At 52.0% G+C, this 12,928-nt stretch overlaps 1 protein-coding gene across 4 annotated transcripts in view; it reads left to right on the top strand.

Annotated features, from left to right (window-relative positions):
- The window catches only part of SNTG2 (syntrophin gamma 2), a 113,358-nt gene that overhangs the window by 69,800 nt on the left and 30,630 nt on the right, over positions 1-12,928 (top strand). For all 4 annotated transcript variants that reach the window (XM_043453827.1, XM_043453826.1, XM_043453825.1 and 1 more), the window contains one exon: positions 2,554-2,681. In XM_043453827.1, coding sequence (XP_043309762.1) covers positions 2,554-2,681 — 128 coding nt within the window. The remainder of the gene's footprint in view (positions 1-2,553; positions 2,682-12,928) is intronic.

The following is a 12,928-nucleotide window of genomic DNA, read 5'->3' as shown; positions in this document are numbered from 1 at the left end:
GGGCGTGCACGGGGTGGAGCGCTGGTAAGTTTGTGGAGGTCTGCTCACACCCCTTCCCAGCTCGTATTCGTGATTCAGGGATGGCGTGATGGCGGGGTGCACGGTGGAGCTGGTAAGTGTGGAGGTCTGCTCACACCCCTTCCCAGCTCGTATTCGTGATTCAGGGATGGCGTGATGGCGGGGTGCACAGGTGGAGCACTGGTAAGTGTGGAGGTCTGCCCTCACTTGTTCCCAGCTCGTATTCGTGATTCAGGGATGGCGTGATGGCGGGGTGCACGGGTGGAGCACTGGTAAGTGTGGAGGTCTGCCCTCACTTGTTCCCAGCTCGTATTCGTGATTCAGGGATGGCGTGATGGCGGGGTGCACGGGTGGAGCGCTGGGGGACAGGGAGGTCTGCTCACACTCCTTCCCAGCTCGTATTTGTGAGTTCGGGGATCGTGGCTTTAAGGCAGCCTTGTCAGCCTTGGCTGACACTCACACCATGGAATTCCTCCTTGTTCCCTCCTCTGTGGCGCTTGGTCCTCTCTGGCAGTAAGTCCCACAGGGAGCCTCCCGTCTCGCTCAGGATCCTGAAGGACAGGCGAGATGCTGTCCTAGGAGGCCAGTGTCCGAGCGCCACTGCGCCGTCTCGGCTCAGACACCAAGGCATCTCAGAGTCACAGCTCCGCGGGTTGGTGGGTCACGTTCGAATGTTTCAGAACCAGGATGGCCCTTGGTTCCTTATCCCCTGCGCCTGTGACGGCATCATAAATCAGAAGGAAGCATGTTTTGTCCCCGCCTTCTCTGCAATTGGCAGTTCCCCCTGTATGCAGCTTGCCGGCCTTTTGGGCTGTTCGTTTTGTAGTTTGCGTTGGAGGAGAACTGATGAGCGATGCTGGGATGGTCTCAGGTGCGCAGCAAAGTGATTCAGTTAGGCGTGCACCTATGTTTACCGAATTCTTTTCTCGATCAGATTGTTGCAGAGTGTGGAGCCGAGTTCCCTGTGCAGCAAAGCAGGGCCCAGGGGAGTGACCCCACCGAGCTCTGGTGTCCGCGTGTCCTGGGCAGGTCGGCCGTCCGTCCGTGCAATAGCGCAGCCCCAGCGCCGCCCTCGCCGCCCGCGGTCAGGGGGGACCCCGCCCCCACCCTCGTGACAGGCAGCGCAGGGCGGAGCCTGCCTGCGCTCCGCCGGGTCTGGGCTGGCCGCCCTGGTTAGTGGCTTTGGCTGTGCCCTGGGGATGCGCACCGTGTTCTGTCCGCCTGTCCCTAAGCCGGAAGCTGCTGGGGCTCCTGCCTTTGTCACCGGAAGCCACAGTTGCTGTAAGGATGCTTCTGGAGAGGGAGGCTGACGGGGCCAGCTGTCCCCTGCTGGGGGCGGGATGCCGCCGGCCCCTCCTGCAGGGCTGGCACAGACCATCTCTGACCCTGCGGCTCACCGGGCACATGTGGCTGTCACGTCTCAGGACATGGTTGTTTGCGTGGCTTCATTTAGCTTTTCGAGCATCTTCCCCATAGCTTATGGTGAACGATGTTGGATTCATGCTCTGAAGAAGATGATTTAGCTTTGGGACCAGGTACCAGGCTTGATCCCTCAAGAGCTTTTTGTTAGCAGAGTTTTATTAAAGTGTAACAAGGGACAGAGAAAGCTTCTGACACAGACATCAGAAGGGTGGTGGAGAGTGCCCCCCTTGCTAGTGTTAGCAAGGGAGCTGTGGACTTTTTCAATTGGTTATTACAGTAAAGCAAAAGAAGCCCTCAAGGTTGCAAAGATCTTACCAGACCCACTCCCACAATTTACATTTTAAGATGGCAGGATCAGTCAGAAGGTTCTTAAGAAGGAGAAACGTGTCCTCAAGCAGGGTACGTTACTGTTATATAGTCATTGGTACAGAGTTTAAGATGAGTTGTTTTGCTGTGTAATCAGCAGCTCTGGGCTTAAAGAAAAAAACGTTTTGTGTGACTAAGACTAAGGAAGGTAGAAAAGAAAGTTTGTCTTTCCCTCCTGTCTGAGAGCTCCAGACCTCTTTCTTCTCTTCGGGGTCCCTGAGCTTCTTATCCACCTAAGAATTAACTCTCACTGCCCTTACCCGCAGGCCCCACCCCGCCAACCACCCCACTCCCTTTGGACAGACTCTGAGAGCTTTGCCATTAGCTAATAAGCTGGGCTTGTGACTGGTCACCTGTTAGCGTCTTGTCAACATTAATATGTATGAATCCCACTCCGATTTGACCTTCTGGGTACGGGAGGCAGTTCACAGCCTGTCTGACTCTCAGCCTTCCCCAGGGCCCCAGGATCCTCCCAATGCCAGTCTCTGCCCCCAGCCTCTTCCCTGTGACTTTTCTGTCTTTGGTGCAGTATTTTGTTTAAAAAAATAGATGAAGAATATAGTTTACTTTGAACTAGAAGAGCACTCATTTCTTCCCAGAGCTCTGAGAGCACACACTCTCTTGCCACGGCTGAAACGAGTTAAATTTGAGTTTGCAGACGTGATGTTGGGGTCTGTCAGGGCCCCTCCCTGTTTCCGGTGCTCTCGACTGATCCTGTGACCCTTGATTCTCATCTGTTCTGCACAGGCTCCGTCCTCGCCTTCCTCGCCCGTAGCTAATGAACCAAAATACGAGAAGCGCTGGCTAGATGCCCTGTCACTTCCTCTGTCCATGGCCCGAGTCTCAAGGTGCAGAGCTGGAGCGGACACGTTCAGGTGTGTGACCGTGGTCTGGAGGGGGATGCGCCGATAAACCCAGAGGTGCCTGCCCTGGTCACCCGGTGGATTCAGCGTTTGCAGAAATAGTAATCATCGTCATGATAGTCACACACTATCAGAGCAGGAACCGACTTGTCAGGAGTGGGTCTGTCTAGCGGTGACTGTTGCTGTCCCCTCTTCTGAGATGTGATCATTAGCAGAAGAAATCATACTTCCAGTTTCAAATGCGAACAGAATTAGGCTGAATGTAAGACTGCGCTCTCATCCAAGGTGGATCCAGTTACAGAAAAGTCCTCTCACCAGCCCTCCGGGCCTCATTTCCTTCATTAACAAAATGAGAAGCCTAGACCAGACCTCCATTCAACGGATGTTAGTCTGTGAGCCTGGCTGATGAGGTAACTTCAGTTTCACCGTTAAGGGCTGGGTGTTCGTCACTGTTTCGTGGAGACGCTATCGTTTTCCCCGCCAAGTTAGTGCAGTGCGTCACCTGTGGCCGACGGCCGTCAGGGAGGCTGAAACCCCAGCGGCTGGTGCATTTCCTTTCTTTCTTAAGAAGGTGAGTAGAGGCTGGGTGCGCACAGGAAGAGAGCTTGAGGTTTGGAAACAGCCCCTTCCTTGATGAAACGCTCATGCCTGTCGTGGCCGCTTCCAGGTAAACCAAGGCATCTGCAGGAGGAAGGCGCCCAGAAGGCCCCCACCCCCCAAGTCAGCCACACACCCCTCCTGTGCCTGAGATGTGCCGTCTCGGCCAACAGCAAACCAGAGGCTTCCCTGTGGTTTTAAGAAAGCTTGTTGTTGTTTTATCGCTAAGTTGTGTCCGATTCTTTGTGACCCTGTGGACTGTAGCCCGCCAGGCTCTTCTGTCCATAGGATTCTCCAGGCAAGAACACTGGAGTGGTTTGCCATGCCCTCCTGCAGGGGATCTTCCCAACCCAGGGATCGAACCCACATCTCCTGCATGAAGGCAGGGTCTTTACCAGCTGAGCCACCAGGGAAACACTTGACAAAAGCAAAGACATCTTACCAGCTCTGCTGACTCTTTTATGACTTTAATATGGGCAGGAAGGTACACAAAGTAAAATGACTAAAATTCTGCCTTTTATAGTGTGTTTGTCAGACACACAGCAGTATTAAGGTGACGTCTGGAGGCTGAGCGGATGCTGGTCCCCCTGCCCTGTAACCCTCTGGCCCCACCTTGAAGGGGAGGAAAGGACAGGCATGTTGCCTGAAGCAGCCTGAGTTAGTTCTGTGGCTCCTGGGGACCCTGGCTGCGAGACCTGCAAGGAGCAGTTTAGAAGCTGCAAACCCAAACCAGATGCTTTTTAAAGTCAAAGGCTCTCAACTACAGCCTGGGAAGGACTTTGAGGAGATCCTCTGAGTGGATAAACGTAAGTGGGATAAGCAGGTCAGAGGTCAGCGCCCTGGGCTTCCTGTTATTGTCCAGTTGTGGGACCAAAATGTATCACCACCTCCTGCATGTTTGCCTTCTCTGAAAGTTCAGCTCAGTCACTCAGTCGTGTCCGACTCTGCAACCCCATGGACCGCAGCACGCCAGGCCTCCCTGTCCATCACCATCTCCTAGAATCCACCCAAACTCATGTCCATTGAGTCAGTGATGCCATCCAACGATCTCATCTTTTGAAAGTTATTTGGCCAATAATGGTTGAGGTTCCTTGGTTTTCTGAAATTTTTTCCCAAAGATTCTATAAAAAGCAGATGCATATTTAAAGCTAACATTTGAAATTTGTTTTGAAATGATAGAAGTCAGTTTTAACAAATATGACTTTGCCCCTGGGGCCTGCAGGGGTGTCTCTGGCCAGAGGGCCTCTGGCACCTGCTCGCTGTCAGGAGATTAGAGTCGGATGTTCTCAGGCACAGTGGGAGCTAGGCTTTTGCTTAAGCGTCGTGTCACCATTAATGAAGTTTAAATCATTGAATGCACAAGACAGAAAAAGATGCTTCCGTAAGAATCTGGGGGAGAACGTCTGGATCAAAAGGAAACCAGGCGTAGAGGCAGCACCACGTTCAGGCAGGAGGTTGGCTGACACTCTGTAGGCAGGGCTGCCCCCGGCGCTCCCAGACCACGTCTGCAGATGCTGGGACGTGGCCACGTGGCCTCGCAGGTCACTGGGCAGCAGCTCGTGCTTTTGGCTCCACGTGTAGAAAAGCGTGCTTCCTAGTGGGCCCGACGGCCGTGAAGAAGGCAAGAGACTTCTAAGCAGGCTCTTATCCGTTTTCCGTTGCTACAGTCCGTGCAAATTTAGCTTCAAAAGTGCACATTTATCATCTCACAGTCTCCACGGGCCAGCTGATGCGTGTGCTGGGGTCTCTGCAGGCTGGCCTGGGGTGGGGCTGGGCTGCGCTCTCGCCTGAAACCAGGTTCTCTGGGGCTGAGGGCGGCATTCAGTTCCTCAGGTTTGGGGGCTGGGTCCCCATCTCCATATGCATTCCACCCTCTGTCAGGCAGCAGCAGGTGACCTCTTGTCCTGGGCTCCTGACTTCCTGTCTCTGACCTCCAGGCCTCATGGGAAGGACTTGAGACAACATTGGGCCAGCTGGATAATTGTCCTAATTTAAGGACAGCTGACTTCAGATCTTAACTACAGTAAGTCCCCTCCGTACAAACAAGTTCCAGTTCAAGAGCAAGTTCTTAAGTCTAATTTGTTCACGTTAAGTCCAACAAACTATGCTTAAGTACCCAACTAACACAGTCGTCCAGATCGTGCTGTGCTGTGAAGTGTTTATAACACTGTTCACACAAATGATACATAACAAACACACAAAAATGAAGAGAGCGTTTTTGATCTCGCGGTTCAGTACCTGGAGAAGTACTGCAGTACGGGACGTCGGCTGGCACACGGGACTGAATCTGGTGAACGGGGTGAGAAGGGTGATGCGGGGACAGTAGAGCTGAAGGACCCGCAGCAACAGGAGACGGGGGGCGAGCTGCAGGTCCGCCCCCGCCGGCGCTGGCAGGGTGCATGGCCACGGCTCTGAGGTTTGCATCCTGAAGGCTTGCGTGTAGAGACTTACTGCCTGCTCGCAGAGCCCCGGAAGCAACACAGAGCTCCGTGTCCGCAGAGCCCCAGGCGCGGCTGCGGGCTCGGAGGCTGGGAGCCCCGCCAAGGGCCCCGCGTGGCCAGGCCTGGAGCCTCGGTTCAGGAATCGGCCCATTGAAGATGCTCTTGGCCTCGCTCTGCAATTGCGTGTGAGCTCACAGGGTCCCCATGACAAGTCCAGTTTAGGTGCCCAGACCTGGGCTGACAAGGCGCCCACTTAGTGTCTGTATTTCAGAAGCTGAGGGGAGGGACCGTCCTTAAGAACAAGGGTAATGTGTGCTTTAGAGACGTCCGTAATGGGTCCATCCACGGGCAGGGGACTTTAGATGCTCTGAAGCCTGGGCCTCTGGACTTGGGTCAGTGGCTTTACCTCCAGGGGGTAGGTGATGTGGAGGAAAGAGCGGGTTTGGAGGGAACCAGCTCTTATCCCACTTCGTCCGTGGGGCTCTTGGGGCCTCGCGAGCCCCGCCTGACGGCCGAGTGGGCAGGAGACACGGGAGTGCTCCTCTGCTTTCTAAGGTCGTTTTATGGAGAAAACGTGAAACAGCACGCAGTTCATCGGAGCTTTTAAACTCCTTCCGGAGGGTACTGACAGCTGTGGGTTCGTTAGCGGCTTGTGGGGTGAGGAGTGCCTGGATAGGGGCAGGGAGACAGTCTGATTGATTCCCACAGCGTCTGCGTGCCTGTGGCTCTGGGGGATTCAGTGCCCGAGGCGCTGGTCCTATGGTTCTGCCCAGATGAGCCCTGCCCAGGTCTCCGGCTTCACAGTGGCCTCGAGAAGTGCAGGGAGTCCCTTCCTTTGTTCCTCTTTCTAAGGGAGGATGGAGGGAGGGAACTAAGCAGTATTGGTTTTGTTTGTCCCCCATCGTCCGTGTTTGTGAAAGTAACAGAGATCTGACAGCTTGTCACTGACAATAAGACCCCGCTTGGCTGAGTTGGGGGTGTCATTGTTTCAGAGGAAGGAGCGTGGATGGGACCCAGGGGCTTTACGGCAGCCGCACTGGGACAAACTGCAGATGACGTACTGTGAACAGCGATGCTGGGAGTCAGAAGGAGCCCGCTGAGGCCTGGTTTGTTTTGCTAAGGATGGCTTCATGTTTACACGCTCGTGCCAAGCTCCCCCCTGTTTACTTGGGAAATCCTGAAAGCACAGCTCCCTTGGTGGGGAAACAGCGTCCCGGGGGCTGTAGGCGTCTCCCCAGAAAGAGGGCCTTCTGCAGGGTGGGGTCCTATTGGGGGTCATAGCAGGGCCAGGTCAGGGCCCGCTCTGCACTGGGGCTTGGAGAGTGGGCCCCTGTGGCCGTGGCTGAGCTTGCCTTGATCCAGGAGGGTGCAGGCTGGGGGCTGTAGGGGCGGGGCAGGCCTGTCCTGGGGACGCACCGTCACAGGGAGGCCAGCAGGGCTGGGACGCAGGGGAGATTTGTGACCGAACAGCCTTGGGGTTTCTTTCTGCTCAGGCAGAATTCAAGCCCTTTATCTCTTATTCATAGACTTCAGGGAGAGGCCTTGTCTGCTGTGAATGGCCTTGGAACTGTTTATATTCATCAGAAGAACCCCACAGCCTGGCTGGGAGCTGTTGGCTGTCAGGCTGAAACAGAGCAGGACCCTGTGGTCCTCGCTGCGACCTGTCCTCAGCCTGCCTTCTGTCTGTAGAGAAACTTTCAGTTCAGTTCAGTCGCTCAGTTGTGTCCAATTCTTTGCGACCCCATGGACTGCAGCACGCCAGGCCTCCCTGTCCATCACCAACTCCTGGAGTTGACTCAGATTCATGTCTATTGAGTCGGTGATGCCATCCAACCATCTCATCCTTTGTCGTCCCCTTCTCCTCCTGCCTTCAGTCTTTCCCAGCAATCAGGGTCTTTTCAGATGAGTCAGTTCTTCTCATCAGGTGGCCAAAGTATTGGAGTTTCAGCTTCAGAGAAACTTTAGTCAAAGAATAAGTTTAATCAGAGAAGTGAGAAAATGCAGAAACAAAGGAAAACAGTCAAAGGAGACCAAATATTAGTAGCCATTAAGCAAAGTCAAGGAGCTTCAGTTCCTCCCCAAGGGCTGTAGATAATATTCTGAGCCATGTCCTGTGAGCTGTCTTGTAGATACTGAACCCCGCCAGGTGGAGGCATTAACTATGTGATGACTGGACTGTAGCCAAGTCATAAGGAGCCATGATTCTGAGAACTGGCATCAGGGAAACGGGAACACACCAACCCTGGAATTGAAGACTGACTGTACCTCAAAAGTCAAGGTGACACTGGTCAGACCACCGATGACCAATTTCAAGACGACCGTCAGAGCTGACTGCACTGTTTCTGCCTGAAGCCCCCTCTCTCTGTCTATAAAATATCTCGCCCATGGACTGCCGGGGAGAAGGGGTGGGGATGGTGAGCCTTTGGATAGGCGTCCACCCTCTCCCCGGGTTGCCAGCGTCCAAAATAAAGCAAGCTCTCATTCCCACCAACCTCGTCTCTTTCTTGGCTTTTGAGCAGCGAGCAGCCAGCCAGCCTGCACCTTTGGTACCAAGGCTGCTGTCGTTCTCAACTCACCACGTCTTTAGTTTGTTCTGAAATTCCCGCTGCAGGGAGAGGAGTTAGGGTGTGCGTGTTTGTAGAGGGGATGATGTCCTCTGTGAATGCTCCCCAACCGTCCAGACTGCCTGCGCTGTCCTGAGAGCTGCTGGCAGCCGTGTCCACAGAGTTATGGGCAAGGCTGGCCTCGGGGCAAGGTCGTGATGGGCCACAGGGGTCGTCAGCCAGCTTTGTACATCCTGCAGAGGGTCCCTGGGGAAGAGAGCCCGCGGGAGCTGAAGAGATGCTGGGAAAGACTGAGGGCCGGAGGAGAAGGGGACGACAGAGGATGAGATGGTTGGATGGCATCACCGACTCAATGGACATGAGTTTGGGTGGATTCCAGGAGTTGGTGATGGACAGGGAGGCCTGGTGTGCTGCAGTTCATGGGGTCACAAAGAGTCGGACATGACTGAGCGACTGAACTGAGCTGAACTACTTTATCATACTGAATTATTTCTGTTCTTGATTTATAGTATTTTGAATTTTGTTCAAAGTAATTTCAATCACTATGCAAAGTGGAATTTTCAAAGGTGTGATTAATTTAGGAAGAGTTTAGGAGCATAAGGAAGATGATGAGACAGGTTCTGCAGGCACGTTCGCAAGCACAGCGCTGGTTGTCCGGCCTGCTTGCTGCCATCCCTGTGTGCTGGCTGCAGTTCTGGGCCTATAGTTACACCCCAAGTGCGCCGGGCACAGGGCTCTGCCTCAGCCCACCGCACCCCCGCCCCGCACCCGAGGGCAGCCCTTCAGGCGCCTGTGTTCACAGGCTGCACCCTGGCTTGGGGGACAGAGGTTCTGCGTCCGTGGGCCGTGAGGAGTGGGGAGGCTTGCACATCAAGATGCATGTTCTCCAGCGTTAATTCACAAGTACTCTTGCACCCCTGCTCCATGCAGCGCTGGCTCGCTGCGGGGGCAGGGTGGGGAGGTGGGAAGGATAAGCAAACCCGGGAGTCCGTGCTCTCTGGAAGCTTCCTGTCCATCAGGAAATGCAGGGCGTGAGGTCAGAGCAGAGAGAGACCTCTATGAGGTGGTTCTCCTCCCTTCCCCTCGGCGGGATCCTGGGCAGGGCCCCACCATCCGGGGTCAGCCCCCTGCTCCCTGACGGGCCGGAGCTCGGAGGACTCAGGCCTGGCCTCAGGACAAGGGTGATGGGGGGACAAGTTGGCCTTTGGGGTAGCACAAAGGGGAAACTTATTTTTTTTTTCTGAATTTGGCGAACTTGGGTGGTGCCGGAATTTTCCAGTAATAGTGGCTTTTTAATAAACACACTGACGCAGGGAGAAGGGCGCCTGCATTTAAACTGGGTCTTTGTTAATAGTTCATGTGCGTCCTTGGAGATGCTGCTGCATGGTGGGAAAAGTAGAAAGAAAATATCTCTCTGGCTTCCGTGAAAAAATACCACCCACACCACAGAGGCAGGCTTGAAGTGTGATGTGTGAATGACAGTTTGGAGATGTTTTTCAAATTCTGAGGAGTATACACATTTTTTCCCTCTCATTTTGTCTAGTGAATATTCATAACTCTTGATGTGAGTAAACAGATACCACCCCCTGCTTCCAGAGCCCGAGGGCTTCAAGTTCATCAGAGCAGAGACACTGCGGTCGGCCACTCCCCCTGGACGCTGTCTGGGTATAACGGGATGGGACTGGCCGGGGCTGGGGGCCTGGGTGGCCGTGGGCCGTGACTCGTGGGTCAGCTGTTCTGTGGGTCTTTTGGAATAGCGAGTGTATTCTTTCTTTAACAAAAGCACAGTGTATTACAAAAACGATTTGTAACTCTGAGTTCTTTTTCTCCGATGTCACAGCTTTGACAGCCAATCAATTGGGTGCCGCTGGAGTTCCCCGGCACAGCTGAAGGGGGTGTCGGAGGGGGGTTGCTGCTGTGGGTCACAGACAGGGGTCCAGGGCCATGAAATCGTGTGGTCACGGCAGCCGACCTAGCGGAGGCGCTGGTGCAGAGCTTCTCAGCAGGGACGCAGGGAGGGTCCGCGGTCGGGGGGGCTGGCTTCTGCGCCGGGGAGCTGCAGCAGGACACGGGAGTGCCCCCGGGAGAGCCAGTGCTGGCGGAGTCTGTGGAGAAGCGGGGAGCCGGTGTGAAGGGGAGGAGAAGGCCCAGACCTCTCCTCCTCCAAGCGCAGCGCTGATACAACATCGCACTTGGAGTTTCTCACTCTCCTGATAAGCTCAGCTGCGTGAACGTTTAACCTTACTGGAAGAGATTTCTTTTCTTAGCCAGAAACTGAACTGTTTAATCCCTACAGTATGGTACTGTCTTCCTAGATTTCTCTTTGAAAATCAGGCTTTCTCTCCAAGCATGAGGAAATCCTGGAAGGGGTAGACGTTTCCAAAAGCACGGTCACGGTCCATCCTCCCCTTGTCTGGACTTGCCTTCTCCCTGGGAACTCAGGCACCAAACGTGCCGCCTTCTCTGGGTGTAGGTTTTACTGCTGATCTTTAAAAGCTGATGTGTGACCTCACGGAGCAGCTGAGTCCTGAGCAGCGGGTACTCCGCCATTTCTAGTTCTGACCATGACCTTGACCATGCAATTAAAATACTGAGAATCCTGAGCAGATGCTGTGAACATAGAACCGTGAGGCACGTTCCACCTGCGGACGGCGGAGGGGGAGGGACTTGCAGGGGAGTGTGAACGCCTCACGAGTGGAACGTTGAGAAGATAAAACCTCAGAGTTGATCGGGAGACTTCTCCATCCATTATCCAAGCACGCATGTGCACGATTTGTATGACGGACTCTAATTAGCATGACTTTTATAACAATAAGCCAAATCGTGGATTTTCTTGTCGTACTTTGTTGGTGTGTTGGCATCTGTCGTCTGCATTGATGCCAACATTTTCACTGTTTCTGCTCTTGTAGTTTTAACTGCTTCCTTGGCAGACGACCTCATCAAGCAGCAGTGTTTGCGTAGGACCTGCGGGTTTACTGGAATTATATTCATTACCCCGTGTGCTTCTCCCAGGATTTCCATTTCTAGTGCAGTTGGCATCTGAAGCCCATCATGTGGACAGGACTCCCAGAGCTTAGGTGTCTGCTTGTCCCACGGAGCTGAAGCATGGAGATGCTGGAATTCAGAACTCACCCCTTTTCCTTGGAGAGCCGGCTGTCTACACCGGGTGCCCAGGTGTTTGCTGGAGCCCTTTTGCAAACTGGGAACAACCCCGGTGTTGAGTGTTTTCTGGCATGAGAGGGTTTTGGGTTTTGCTGAGTGCTTTTCCTTCACCTGTTGAGATGATTGTGTGATTTTTAAAAATTCTGTTGCTATGATGTATGACATTAAGTTCCAAGTGTCAAACCAACCTTGAATTCCTGGGGTAAATCCCATTGATTATGGTATATAATTCTTAATAGATGTTCCTATTTTGAGTTTACTAGTATTTCATGGAGACTTTTTTCATCTGTATTCAAAACAGATATTGGTCTGTAGTTTTCTTGTGATGACTTGTTTTGGTATCAAGGTAACTAAGTTGGAAAATGTTCTGTTCTATTTGGGGGAAAGTGTGAATAATTGTTATTAATTCTTCTCTGAATATTTTGTAGACCTCAGTGATGAAGCCATCTGGGCCTCAGCTTTTCTATTTGGTTAGTTTGGGGTTAAAAATTGAGTCTCTACATTAGTATTATTATCTTTTCAGATTTCTTCCTAAATCAGCTTAAGTAGTTGTATCTTTCAAGGATTTGCCCATTTCATCTAATTTATCTCATTTAGTGACAAATAGTTGTTCATATAATTTCTTTATAATCCTTTTTGTTTCCGTAATACTGATGGTAATTGTTACACTTTCACTTCGTATTTTAGTATTTTGAGTCTTCTTTCTTTTTTCCTTGGGCCATATAGCTAAAAGTTTATCAGTTTTGCTATTCTTCTTAAAGAACCAGATTTCGGTCACACTGATTTTCTCTGCTCTGCTTCATTAATTCCAGCTCCAGTCTTCATTAGTTTCTTCCTCCTGCTTTCACTGTGTTTAGTTTGCCCTTCATCTGTATGTATCAGTTCAGCTCAGTTCAGTTGCTCAGTCGTGTCCGACTCTTTGCGACCCCATGAACCGCAGCACGCCAGGCCTCCCCGTCCATCACCAACTCCCGGAGTTTACTCAAACTCATGTCCATTGAGTCAGTGATGCCATCCAGCCATCTCATCCTCTGTCGTCCCCTTCTCCTCCTGCCCCCAGTCCCTCCCAACATCAAGGTCTTTTCCAATGAGTCAACTCTTTGCATGAGGTATACACATGTATATTTAAAATTACTAAAGAAATGTAAATGCTTAATTAGAAGATACTCCCTAATGTAAAAAAAGCAGGAACAGAGGAACAAAAACGACATGAGACACATAGAAAATGAAAAGGAAAATGGCAGACAGGTCTACTATACCAATAATAAAATTATATTTGAATGATTAAATAACCCGATTAAAAGGTAAATTTTTCAGACTAAATAGAAAAAACAAGATCTATCTTCAAGAGACACATTTTAGAGACAAATAGATAAAGGAAAGATGAGAAAGCTGTCATAAACAGTAAACACAAGAAAGAGGGAGTGGTTATAGTGGTGCCATATGAAATAGAATTTTAAACGAAAATTGTTATTAGAAATAAAGAGGGGTATTT

Source organism: Cervus canadensis, chromosome 30, assembly GCF_019320065.1.
Source record: "Cervus canadensis isolate Bull #8, Minnesota chromosome 30, ASM1932006v1, whole genome shotgun sequence".
Lineage (NCBI taxonomy): Eukaryota > Metazoa > Chordata > Mammalia > Artiodactyla > Cervidae > Cervus > Cervus canadensis.
This window is presented reverse-complemented; position numbering and strand designations above follow the sequence as displayed.